The sequence below is a fragment of the Crocuta crocuta genome, unplaced genomic scaffold (genome assembly GCF_008692635.1).
Source record: "Crocuta crocuta isolate KB4526 unplaced genomic scaffold, BGI_CrCroc_1.0 scaffold129, whole genome shotgun sequence".
Classification (NCBI taxonomy): Eukaryota; Metazoa; Chordata; class Mammalia; order Carnivora; family Hyaenidae; genus Crocuta; species Crocuta crocuta.
In genome coordinates this window covers 4,950,612-4,964,466 of record NW_027551571.1, presented here as the reverse complement: position 1 = coordinate 4,964,466, position 13,855 = coordinate 4,950,612, and the positions used below count along the sequence as shown (strand labels likewise).

Genomic DNA, 13,855 nt, shown 5'->3' with positions numbered 1-13,855 from the left:
ATTTCTAGGAGAGAGAGACAGCGTGAGCGGGGAGGGTCAGAGAGAGAGGGAGACACAGACTCTGAAACAGGCTCCAGGCTCTGAGCTGGCAGCACAGCACAGAGCCCGATGCGGGGCTCGAACCCACAAACCGCGAGATCATGACCTAAGCGAAAGTCGGACGCTTAACCGACTAAGCCACCCAGGCGCCCCTCATTCTAAGGGCTCTTAACGTTAGATATTAACATTAGTTAACTAAAAATTTTCTCTTATTTTGAGTTACTCTTTTATCCAAGAAATTTTTGGAGAAATACTTATTAATACGATTAGCCTTACCTTCAAAACAGTGTTTATTTGTTCTTATTTGTTCTTCTTGTCAGTTTACCTTTTTTTTTTGGTCTTTTTAGAGTGGGGATACGGTGTTGATTGGAGCTGTCAGAGGTGGTCATGTGGAAATTGTTCGAGCACTTCTCCAGAAATATGCGGATATAGACATCAGAGGACAGGTGTGTGTGTTATTTCTGCTGCTGTGATCTCCGAGCATAATTAGTTGTACATGTTGACTGATCATAATGTCATTCTTCTAATTTTGCTATGGAGATAAACATCTAGACCCTAATATATTTAATGGATGCCTATATTAAGTTTCACTGCCATTCTTAAAGAATTTCTCTATTAATGTCATGTTAGATAACATTAGAGCATGTTAGCAGCTCGTATTTTTCAAACACGCTTCTTTTATGAATGTGTAAATATCAATCCTGAAATTAGTAGTTTATGACACTGAGGCAGTTGCTGGTGCTTGAATGCATGCAATTTATTTATTCCCCTTAGTATTTTCCCCCTGTTCTTTTTCATCCATATATTCTTCCATTCTTGCTATTTTATCTTTCTTCTCCTTCTTCCCTGTTCTGTTTGCCTTTCCAAGGACCACTTGATAGTGGCTGTGGACTTTGCTTAAGCCATAGCTCACAGAGCTACAAAGATTACTAATATTAGGTAAAGGCTCCCCTAAGGTTGGGAATTTATCCAATAGTTTAAGAGCTTTAGTTTAAAAAAATCTGTACTTAACCCATTTGGTTATTGGACACTCTGCATTTCTGCTCAGTTCCTTGCATTTATATTGTATCCAAATCCATTTAAAAAAATGTTTATTTATTTTGAGAGAGAGAGAGAGTGAGAGGATCCCAAGCAGGCTCCGTACTGTCAACACAGAGCCCGACATGGAACTTGATGTCTCGAACTGTGAGATCATGACCTGAGCCAAAATCAAGAGTTGGATGCTTAACCCACTGAGTCCCTAAATCCGTTAAAAAAGTTTTTTTTTAACATTTATTTATTTTTAAGAGACAGACAGAGCACAAGTGGGGGAGGGGCAGAGAGAGAGAGGGAAATACAGAATCTGAAACAGGCTTCAGGCTCTGAGCTAGCTGTCAGCACAGAGCCCAACGCGGGGCTCGAACCCACGAACCGTAAGATCATGACCTGAGCTGAAGTCAGACGCTTAACTGACTGAGCCACCCAGGTGCCCCTCCATTTTAAAATCAAACTAATAAGTATTATGCCAGATGTTATAAAGGACTTAATGTGGAATCCTTATCTGTAAGAATCATCATATTTAGGTAGGGAGGTTTCACTTTGTTTTGTTCATATTTTATGTTTTTACATAAACATATAAAGTGATGCTTTTTGGTCGAAGATGGTAAATGATTGTCTGTGAAAGGTTCAAGTGTAAGAGTCTTGAGGTAGGGAAAGAGGGCATTAAGCCTTTTGACAGAGGTAGAATTTGAGTAAAGTTTGAAAGATTGGTTGGATTTAGATACATAGAGAAAAGAAAGACTGGTATTTTCAGCAAGGATAGTGGAAAAATAGGATGAGAAAATTCAAGAAAATGAGCGAGTGAAAGACTATTCCTTAGCTGCTGAATAGATAAGGGTTGATATTCTTTCCAGTTTGTTGGTGAGATCTATTAACACTTCCTGGCAGAAAGGTTAAAAATGATGTTTTACATTTACAAACAGCAGTTTCCCAGTATTGTATCTTATATGAAGTGATTGTATATTTTTGTCTGTTTTGTAGGACAACAAAACTGCTTTATATTGGGCTGTAGAGAAAGGAAATGCGACGATGGTGAGAGACATCTTACAGTGCAATCCTGACACTGAAATATGCACAAAGGTATCAAGGACATTTCTGTTCTCTAGTAAGACCCAGTGCGGAATATCAGTGCTGCTGGCTTCTTTCGGTCGTCCGTGTCATACTGATTTTCCTGGCAAGAGTCTATATCAAATTGGACAGTAATTTTGTACCCTGAGAAGTCGTGTATTCATGGGAAAATACAGTGTGTAATTTGTTACTTTTTAAATTAGATGCTTTCCGAAAATACAATCTCAGCTATTCATAAATTGTACGCAGGCCATTTCCTCAGAATTCTTTATGCTCTTGCTTGGAATGCAGACCACATTTCCTTTTAAAAGACCAAGGAGGGTGGTTCTTGGTCTGTTTTACTCAAATCGTGTGAAAAATATAAAACTTTGTAAGACTTTAGCAACTGTATTTGGCTTTATGTGTAATAGTTTTCCAAGCGGAAAAAATATATTTGGAATTCTGGATTGAAGTGGCAGGAATTCCTAATGAATTAACAAATTGTGGCATTACCCATGTGATACTTCTATTTTATCTGCTACAGAATGGGAGCGGCCTCTTTCTATACTGATGATGGGACCTTCAGTGCCCTAGGGCAGAAAGTTTCCTGGGTTACTTTTTGATTTGTGGGTGGCGCCTTGATAATCATTGTTATTTTTGGACCTGTGTGACAACCTCGGTGACCATCTGTGGGTTCTGACCAAGTTTCTGTCTCTCCTAATTCAGCACCGAGCTATGTATGGTCTCTTCTTTTTTCCCTTCATTTGATCTTGAAAAAATCACGAACCTTCTTGAGGTTCTCGGGAGGCATGCTGCTTGTATCACATTGTTATCCCCGTTACACACGGGTCCGTAGGTGCACAGAGACCTGAAGTGACGCTGGTAAAGATTTCTGGAAAATCTAGATACTGGCCGGCCTGGACACTGGCTGAGCTGTGGCTTAGTCGGTGGGAAGATGGTGAGAATGGGACGTAATCTCTGGAGGTGCTGCCCCAGAGGTCCGTGACGGAGCCTGGGGTATGGCCACATCAGTGAGGGGCAGGGGACTGTCACCAAAAATGGCTGACAAGTCGCTGAGCCATATTCCATTCTTGGCTGAGTGACACCAGATGATTTCTATACAAATGATTAGTTGTGAAAGGAAAAGCAGTTTTCTTACTAGTTTTTATGGCTGTGTTACTTGAAGGGGATTTTTGATATAGACTGGTACCACAGTCAGAGACTTGAATTCTTACATGTGCATTCACGTGACTTGAAACATTTAAGAGTAATGCTGTTAATCTGGCACACCTTCTTATCTGTGCCTGCAGGATGGTGAAACACCTCTTATAAAGGCTACCAAGATGAGAAATATTGAAGTGGTGGAGCTGCTGCTGGATAAAGGAGCTAAAGTATCGGCTGTAGATAAGGTAAAACATCCGCGCGCAGAGAACAGTTTGGAAGGCTGTGGGTAGACTGACCTGTATATTTGCTGGATTTACGGGGGCTGGTGTTATGTTGTGGAGGGAGAGATTACTTGCTAGGATATGTGCGTGGGTCTTGGCGCTGCAGTCTCTTCTTGGCTGTCCTGACAGCGTGCTGGAGAGGGGGCAGGCTCGGTGTGCTGTTACAGAGGCTGCTTCAGGTCTTCCTTCTGCTGCTCATACCAGTTATGGTGAGCTGCCATCCACTACCATCCGAGGGGGACGTCATCATGGAGAGGCTGGTTGCAGATAAACAGGAGGAAAGAATCTGAGGGGCTGGAGAAGATGGACTCAGAGCAGGCAAGCATTTGTGTCCACTAACAGGACGTAAAATGTGCTACTGTGTCCTCACCATAATTCTTTTAGAAAAATGTTCCTATTTTTTTAAAAGTGTATTTATTTATTTTGAGAGAGCAAGAGGCAGAGAGAGAAGGAGAAAGAGAATCCCAAGCAGGCTCCACGCTGTCAGCACAGAGCCCGATGCAGGGCTCGATCCCATAAACCACGAGATCATGACCCGAACTGAAATCAAGAGTTGGACACTTAACTGACTAAGCCACTCAGGCGCCCACATAGTTTTTTGTTTTCTTAAATCTTTTTTTTTTGAGAGAGAGAGAGTGCGAGCAGGGGAGGGACAGAGAGGGAGACGGAGAATCCAAAGCAGGTTCTAGGCTCCGAGCCGTCAGCACTGAGCTGTGAGTTCAGGACCTGAACTGAAGTTGGGCGCTTAACCGACTGAGCCACCCAGGTGCCCCCACCAAGCACCCCCATGGTAAATTTAACTTGAAATTGCTTATACTTCATATAGAATTGATTCCCAGTGTGAGTTTGTTTTCCTTTTAAGTGGAGTTCTTTTCTACTTCATTTGATTTCCTCCCTAAAAGGAGTGAATTTGAATTGATTTCTGTACAAAGTAAGAAATATTAATAAATTTTTCCATCTAAGTGTATGATATGATTTGGGCTGTCCTAATCCATAATAGATGGAAGTTTATCTTTCTATTATTTATGAGACAATTAAATAAAAAGACACAGAATCAGTATGTATTTGCTTTTTAGTTTATCAACAAACAGCATTGTTTTTGGAAAAATAGAACAAAAAATATTCCCACCCATCAATACCACGTTTGTATAATGTCCTATAAAAGAAAGGAAATTTTAATATTGAAAATTAGGAATGGAATGACAAAGTCAAAGAGATTTTGAAATTGAATATATTTAGGTTTATGGAAAACTTCCTATGTTGCCTGTTTTTCTCATTCCACTGTTGACTTGTTTCTGGCCCTGATCCTCTAATTTGCAATAAACCCACTGGACTAAGTGCCCTTTAAGATTCCACATGGCCTCATTAGTTCTGTAACATGCCATGTATAAAGATTTGTTGCATACTCGGTAGTAGATTTCCTGCAGTGCTCTGTCTCCGTGTCCTCTGTGTATCACCTCGAGTCAGCACATGCTTGCTGACAGGTACACGTGATACTTGGAGCAGTTGTTCATTCATTCCACACGTACTTCCTGAGGACTGGTGAGGTGGTGTCATGCTAGAATTTGGAATACAAACCTGTAGAAGTCTCGATCCTGGCTCTTTGTAGAGAATTTCATAAAGATACATGAAGAATGAAGATTAATGCTATTTTCACCTAGCCTGTCACAGATCTCGGTTTTTCTTCTACACATTGGCTGCACGTGTTAATGTCTTCCCTGCATTTTCAGAAACCTTGTGTCTGGCAGAAATGCCACATTTGATATTTTTACCTTCTCACAGGGGATAAGAAATGGGGTTCAGGTGGGGAAATAAAATGATGAAATCTGGTGTAGATGTGTTTAGTTTGAGGGTTGATACGACATTCGGCAGGCCATGACCAGTAGGCATTGGGCAAGAATTTGGGCAAGAAATCAAAGATAGTGGTCAGAATTTGGCAGTTAAGTTACCAAGAGATGAGAATTGCATGGGTGTGACTAAGGTCATCAGTGGGAAGAAAGGTGAAAGCCGAGGTCAGAACCGTTTCAAGTCAGGGACTGTTTTGACTTCCATCTTTATATCCTCTAAGTATCCAGCATGGTGTCTTACTTACATAGAGTGAGCTCAATACACAGTTATTGTGCCGTGTGTTTAGGATGGAAAAAGAAACTCTAGAAATGGAAGAAGGAGACCCAAAGCAGAAGAAGAAAGTCACAATCAAGATAAGGTTGTGCCATAGCCGCTATAGGAAGAATACTGCAGGTCATTTTTATTTTGTGTTTCTGGAAAGAGCAGGGTGGATGAGAACTGAGAATGCAGTTTGTTGACTGTTTGGATCAATGTCTTCAAGAGAAGGTGTTTGTGAAGTAAAAAGTGGGAGAACACATTGTAGACATGAGGCTCAGTTTTTGTTTTTGTTTGTTTTTACATGTTTTCATGAGTGTCGGATGTGAATATTAATGTGATTGGCGATTCTAATACGGGGAGAAGGTAGGCTGATGTAGGGAGGAGAGCAGGAGAGGTTGTACTGGCCAGAGAAGGGCGCACAGAGTGTGATGGGGCTCCAGGGGAGAGGACTGTAGGACAGAGCTCAGGGCTTAGCGTGATGGAGGCTCGTTGGCAAACGTGGGCGCTGTTGAGATCACTCACGTCAGATGAGTATCAGTATAGATTGTGAAGCTTTCTAGACAAATGCAGAAGAGAGTTGTGCAATAGAATATAAACTAGTTGAGGAAAGTGAAGGACATTGTGGACAAATAAATATTTGGATGAGAGATGGAAGTGGATCCGCAAAGAGAGAGCTTGTTGCCTCTCCTCTCTCAGTGAGTTGAGGGGAGGGGGGAAGAATGACCTCATTCTGCGGAGCTGTGGGAGAAAGAACACCTGAGAAGAGCTAGGTAAGGAACTAGAGAAAGAAATTACAAAGAAGAGAGATAAAAATCCACATTATTTACTCACTCCATATTAAAAATACGAGATGTTCCGATTTTATATTATTTTACAAAACAAGAAAATTGTTACTCTGTATGTATTAAATGTAAAATACATGAAAGTTCAAATTTCCTGCCTGTTTTACAGAAAGGAGACACGCCTTTGCATATTGCTATTCGTGGGAGGAGTCGGAAACTGGCAGAGCTTCTTTTGAGAAATCCCAAAGACGGAAGGTTACTGTATAGGCCCAACAAAGCAGGCGAGACTCCCTACAACATTGACTGCAGCCATCAGAAAAGTATTTTAACCCAAATATTCGGAGCCAGTAAGTATGGGGTTTTGTTCCTGACTGAGCTTTGAAGAAATGAATGTCGCATGAAAGTTAAGGGGCCCATAGCAGTTGTCTTTTATCGCGTCACTGGAGATTATGAAGGTTGAGGAAGCCGTTGTGTTGCTGTGGAAAATCCTCCTTCCTGTCTGAAGCTCTCGTGCCGTGTCCTGCGTCGGGTACGTCCGGGGTCATCCGTCAGCGTGTCAGCCCTCTGAAAACCTCGCCTGCGTTTCTCAAAATCTTCTCCTTGGGATTCTCCCAGGCGTACTTCGTGCTTTTATCAGCGCGTGCCCTGTTTTCTGTGCGGCCTGAGCACTTCGAGTTCCCCGTGTTTGCTGTGTCCCGGCCGCCACAGGTCTGCCCTCTCCATTCCCAGGACCGCCCCTTACTCGTCAGTCTTCTCCCTCCAAGCCTCCTGTCACTGGTCCCCTTCTCAGGGACGTTTTAACTGATCTGCCTAACCTGACAGAGGTTTGCCTCGTTTGAATGCTTCAGCGTTTTTATGTTTCCTTTTTTAATACTTACTGTTCATGGCCTTTTATTTTATTAGAATTTTCTCCCTTCAGATTCCAAGTTCTTCAGGATAGGGACTATCTCTTCTTATCTTCATGCCCTCTGTAACATCTAGAATGATGATTTGAATATTATACTAAGATAGTTTTGATTGAAAAGAATGTGCATGCGCATATAATATAGTCATTCATATGTGACGTTTTGAAATATGGAACAGTTTTCTACTAGAATTAGGAGAAACCAACAGTCTCAGAAACCAACAGGAGATGGTAGAACCCATGGCCTTCCAGTTGAGCTTCTTACTTAGATATTATTTTTAAGTATGATTCTATTGTATTGTGAGTTCTTACATTTTAAAATATTTTTTCTTTTTTTAAATATTGTTATATTTTTGTTTAAAAAAATTTTTTTTAAATCTTTATTTATTTTTGAGAGTGAGACAGAGACAGACAGAGTGTGAGCAGAGGAGAGGCAGACACAGAATCTGAAGCAGGCTCCAGGCTCTGAGCTGTCAGCACAGAGCCTGACGCGGGGCTTAGACTCACAAACCATGAGCTCATGACCTGAACCAAAGTCGGACATTTAACCAACTGAGTCACCCAGGCACCCCTTTAGGATTATTTTCTTAGAGTAAATGCCCAGAAGTAGAATTGGCAAGTCATTGGACATTCACAGTGTTGGTAGACTTTTATATGGTTGTAATCATTTCTTCTGCCTCAGGCCATGTAGTGCAGTTCCCCGTAACCTTGTGAGCACTAGCTATCTCCAGTCTCCTTAATCTTTGCTAATCAGATCGATAAGAGAAAAAAACTCCTTTAATTTGCATTATAAAATTATTAGTGAGATTGAGATCTTTTCTTATGTTCAGAGGCTAGTTGTAGTTTTGCCATTTTCCTCTTTTATCTTTTGCCCACTTTTCTCTTGAGTTTTGATATTTTTTAAAAATTGATTTTAAGTATCCTTATATGTTAGGGATATTTATCCTGGGTCCATCCTGTATATCCCGACTCCTTCTTTGTTTATAGTGTTGGGGTTGTTTTTTCTCATCTAAAAGTTACACAGTTTTAAAGTATATTTGTCAGTCTTTTCCTGCATTCCTGGCCTTAGTATTATATTGAGAAAGGCCTTTTCCACACACAGATTTAAAATGTTTTTACCTTATATCTTTTTCTAGCATTTTTAGGTGTTTACCTTTTGCATTTAATTTTTTAATGTTTCAGAAACTTACTTTGGTAAGGTATGAGATGCATAGAGTTTTCATTTTAGTTTTTAAAAAACAGATGGTTCGCCTCTCCCAGCATCACTTACTAATTCCCTCCTCGTCCACTGGTGTGAAATGTCCTTTAAGTCTTGTACTAGGTCTACAATGCTTTAATTGTTACAACTTTGTAGTATATTTTTTATTCTTCTCCAGAAACAACTACTCTTTCTCTGGTAGTCTTTTAATATTTTTTCTTAGCTAAACCTATGTGTTCTTCTGGCTTTTCAATTTTTCAAAAATTCCCATGGATTTTTCATTGGAATTGTCTTAAAGTGATACATTAATTTGGTGAGAATTGCTGTCGTGAAGTCATTGAACCTGTCTGCCTGGGGCCACACGATGTGTCTTTTTCCCTGATTACTGTATTCTAAGGTAACATTTAATAGCTTCTTCCTATAGATATTACACATACTAAATTCATTCCTATGTGCTGGTTTGTGTTTTAATCATTTTATTGATTCTAAAATGAACATTGTTCCACATTTGAAATCTCTGAGATTGGAATGTGTCTTGCAGTTGATGCATAAGAGAGCATGTGGCATAAATGGCAACATGTTTTTCTTTCTTAGTTGTACATAATAATGATGCATCTTACAATAAGCAGGGGGTATCTTAAGTTCAATGAAATGCAGTATTTAAGAGTCTTTGACCCTATTTTTACACAGGTCTAACCATTTCAAATAAGGCTTTTTTTCTCATTAAATAATTGATAAATGAGAATTGATGTTCCTTTCTAGTGATGGTGTCACTTTTTAATGTGAGGAAATGGTGTGTTTATAATCACAGGGCACTTGTCTCCTACCGAGACCGACGGCGACATGCTCGGTTACGATCTGTACAGCAGCGCCCTGGCAGACATCCTCAGCGAGCCGACCATGCAGCCGCCCATCTGTGTGGGGCTGTATGCCCAGTGGGGCAGCGGCAAATCCTTCTTACTCAAGAAACTAGAAGGTAAAGGGCACATTTGTACAAAGCCTGTATATATAGTGAGGTTTCTTCTGGTGTTTTTTTCTGAAGTAAAGAAAAATAGATTTTCATGTAGGGATATATGTGTTGCACAGTTTACTAAATTGAATGTTTTATTCCCCTCCAGCTGATCCTGCACACGATCGTTTGATTTCTCCTCCTAACACAAAATCCGGTTGTGTTTATAATACGCGTAAGGCCCCTTGGCAGCCAGGCGCCCCTGCATGTGGTGTCTATACTCGTCCCATGCAGAGCCCTTCTTAAACTTGTCAGTTCGCGTGGCTTCCCCACCAGCACTGGCTCCTGGGGGTGCCCGTGCAGCAGGCAGAGTCACAAGGGCTGTTGGCTCTTGCAAGAACAGACTAGACACTTTGCCTGAGTTGCTCCCTCTGTTAGGAGCTTCCTAGACAGCCCTCCGCACCCCCCCCCCCCACTTTTTATTGGCAAAATCTTACTCATTCCTCAAGGGCAGGTTTCAGTATTGCTGTAAAATTTTTCCCAGGTTTTGTGGAAGCAATGACTTGTTCAGGGCTCATTTGGGCTCAACACACACCTTGAAGAGCCATGATTCTCAGGTGTGATTGGAAGGAGAAGGGCCGAGGAGGAGAGAGGAAGGGTCGTGGTGTGTAGTTGGAAGACACATAGCAAAGTAATGTTTTTCAGTTTTGGGTGTGGAAGCAATACCTTATTGCTGATATAACACAAACCACAAAAAATAAGCATCAACAAAATCTTGACAGAGGGGAGTCTATGAAAGGGTTTCTGTGCCCTCAGTGTGCAGCCGGAGAGCAGGTGAGACCAGGCTGAGTGTGCCCCTGGGGAAGGAGGCCCGCAGGCTTCTGTGGAGAGAACGTTGTCTACACTGGCTGAGCAGCACCATGGGGACTTAGGAAGTGGCCAGCAAATGCTTCTGCTGAAAATGTGAACATTTCAAACTCAGTTTGGAGTTATATTTCTTAAAAAACTTGAAGGAAAAAAAATATATCGGAAGCAAATATTACACCGTATGTTAACTAGAATTGACATAAAAGCTTAGAGGAAAAAAAAGTTGTATTTCTGAAACAAAACAGGACTGAGGCTTCCCTCCTCCTCTTTCAGATGAAATGAAGACCTTTGCGGGACAACAGATCGAGCCTCTGTTCCAGTTCTCCTGGCTCGTAGTGTTTCTGACCTTGCTGCTGTGCGCAGGGCTTGGCCTGCTGTTCGCTTTTACAGTTGACCTGAACCTTGGAATAGCAATATCCTTGAGTTTCCTGGCTCTCTTATATATATTTTTTAGTAAGTTTTTTTGTTTTTTATTTTTTCCAAAAAGAGAGACAATGTCAAGACTCATTGTTTTACTTAAAATAGTATCTATATCTCTTAAATATATCTGTATTCATACAATATAAAATATTATCTGTGGTTCTTAAATACTTATCCATATCCCTCCATTAAGTGATTTTCATAATTAAGTGAGAAAATGGATCTTTTCGCTATAAGTGGCCTAGAGGAGCATTGTCACCAGCTGGCTGGAGTAGCTGTCAGCACTAATGGAGTGCTTGTTAATACAGAAGTGTAGCTGTAATTTGTTACACTCACGTTTCAGATGTTAATGATTTACTGTACTTAAGTCTTTTTGGAAAGTTAAGTCGTCATAGCCGTCACTGGCTGCTCTTGGGCATTTGATCATGACTGTCATCTTTTTTGTATCTAAAAACAAAGTAAAAAAAGTAAAATCTAGTCCTATTCTTGGGGGATATCTTCAGTTGTAAAAGGAGAAATAGATTCACTGTTGGAGGAGCCGGTGGTGTAAAAAAGTGATGTACCCCAGACCATATGCCCTTGAGTCTGAACTAAGTGGTGTTTCTGTTTAAGGCATTATCTTTCTGATTGTGTTTCTCATGTTATATTTGAGTTAGTTTACTTTCTGTTTTCCACATGCCTTCTCTGTGTTGGTTACTCAGTTGAGGACTCCTTTGCGGAGGTCAGGAAATAGCCCGGGACCAGGGAAAGTCATGTCAGCCTACCTCCCATTGCTTGATATTTGACAGTCCGAGAAAAGAGGCTGCTTGAGCAAAGATTGTTTTGAATAATTTTTTAATTGTTTACTTTTCAGTTGTCATTTACTTTGGTGGCCGGAGGGAAGGAGAGAGTTGGAATTGGGCCTGGGTCCTCAGCACCAGGTTGGCGAGACACATTGGCTACTTGGAGCTGCTCCTCAAGTTGATGTTTGTGAACCCACCTGAACTGCCGGAGCAGACCACGCGGGCTTTACCTGTGAGGTGAGTTGGTCCTGTGACGCAAGTAGCTTTGAGTAAGATGAAGCCTCATTTCTCAGTGTCCATTCCAAGAAACATTGGTTTCCTGAACTTTTTATGTGAGAAATAAAACAGCATGTCCTGGTTGAGCGGGTTTGAGAAACACTTCACATCGGACCTGCTTCGTGTACATAAAAGAATCGGAGTCCTCTTTTCCTAAAAATATCTGGTTAACTTTGATTTACCAAATTTTATCTGAGCATAAACTTTCCCTCCGCCCCCATTTATGACACCTTTTCCTTCCTTTGGGAACACTTTGAAGAGAGCGCAGGACCTTGGATGGGTCCCTGCACCCTGTTATGTTAGCGCGTAACCTCGGCAACACAGTGTGCTCTCTGAGCAACTCTTTTCTCACGGGGAAATGTATTGACTTGCCTATGTAAAATTGTTACTATCAAGTAGGAAATGTATGAGAAAACAGTTCAGAAATGGTGGAAAACACATATGTCAAGAATAAAGGAAAGATAGAAGGCTCCAGAGGAACATCAAGTGAAAAACAAAAAAAAGTACAGAATTGAAAGCCAGAGGAATTCAATAGAAATCAGTAAAATAGTTCAATGTATATGAAATGATTAAGAATTTTTCAATTATTGTAAGATGAAATGTGTAATTTAAGAGAAAAATAAATAGGCCAACCCAGGTAAAACATTAAAACTATGAATATAAGACAAAAATAAGGACAAAAACTTATGTGTGATTAGCGCATATGATTAGGTATTAGGAGAGGGATTTATAAATGAAAAGGTAAAATGAAAAAGGTGAGAAAACATACAGAGTAGAATGAAATCATTGGGGGAAATATTTTTACAGAAAATACATTTTAAATTAATGAGGTAGTTTTTTTTTAAAGTCAGAACAATTAAAATAGTATAAATCAAGGTCGCACAGTATAGTACAGTGGGATCTCGTACTTTGAAGGCACTGCTTATCGCTATGTTGAGATGGGTATTTCATGTAGGGATGACCAAGGAGAAGGGGCCAGATGCAGAAATCATATCCCCCCGAGGGTCAGGACACAGATAACTCAGTCATTTCAGAACACCAGTGAAAAGAATATTTTACAACTAACTTCTAAATCCCTGGTAAACGGTTAAGCTGTAAATAAAAGATTCTAAAACTTGAGTTTTGAAATGGCATTTAGTTCTTAACAACTATAGGATTCTCTCACCATTCTGAAATCTTTATTGGCACTTCGCACACTTTGTGCAGGTCTCTTGGTTGCGTCCTTTTCAGTCAGTGTGCCTGAGACCTGTTGTCACAGGCGTCTGACGCTTTGTCGGAGCTCTGTTGTCTCTTGTTACCCTGCCGCTTTTAGTGAGAATTAAAGTCTTGTAACTCTGCTGGATTTAACTTTGGTTACTGCCTTTCCCTGGGACAAGTATTTAAGATGTTAGAAGTGGAAGATACCTAATTACAAGTCCTTTTCCCTCCTCAGAATTTTATTTTATTATATTTTATTAAACATTTTTTTAAAGTGTTTTAATTATTTTTGAGAGGGGAACAGAGAACGGGGGAGGGGCAGAGAGAGAGGGAGACACAGAATCCGAAACAGGCTCCAGGCTCTGAGCTGTCAGCACAGAGCTCCATGCCGGGCTCGAACTCATGAACCACGAGATCATGACCTGAGCCAAAGCTGGACGCTTAACTGACTCAGCCACCTAGGTGCCCCCCTCCTCAGAATTTTAAACACAGTATTTTAAAATGGACATTAAGAAAATGTAGGGTAAGTGATACAGAGATGATGTAGGTGGAAATTGTTTCTTTAGATATCTGTGTAACATTTTATTCCTCTTTTCCACCCAAGGTTTTTGTTTACAGATTACAACAGGCTGTCCAGTGTAGGTGGAGAAACGTCGATGGCTGAAATGATCGCGACTCTCTCGGATGCTTGTGAGAGAGAGTTTGGCTTTTTGGCAACCAGACTGTTTCGAGTGTTCAAGACTGAAGATACACAGGGTAGGACCTCCCTCCTCCGTCTTTGTGTGTGTGTGTGTGGTGGGGGGGG

The 13,855-nt window shown here is 40.8% G+C and overlaps 1 protein-coding gene across 11 annotated transcripts in view; it reads left to right on the top strand.

Moving 5' to 3' along the window:
* The window catches only part of KIDINS220 (kinase D interacting substrate 220), a 91,232-nt gene that overhangs the window by 20,179 nt on the left and 57,198 nt on the right, over positions 1-13,855 (top strand). For all 11 annotated transcript variants that reach the window (XM_077750971.1, XM_077750972.1, XM_077750968.1 and 8 more), the window contains exons 8-15: positions 387-485; positions 2,059-2,157; positions 3,435-3,533; positions 6,627-6,804; positions 9,371-9,535; positions 10,649-10,828; positions 11,649-11,814; positions 13,655-13,806. In XM_077750971.1, the coding sequence (XP_077607097.1) occupies positions 387-485; positions 2,059-2,157; positions 3,435-3,533; positions 6,627-6,804; positions 9,371-9,535; positions 10,649-10,828; positions 11,649-11,814; positions 13,655-13,806 (1,138 nt within the window). The remainder of the gene's footprint in view (positions 1-386; positions 486-2,058; positions 2,158-3,434; positions 3,534-6,626; positions 6,805-9,370; positions 9,536-10,648; positions 10,829-11,648; positions 11,815-13,654; positions 13,807-13,855) is intronic.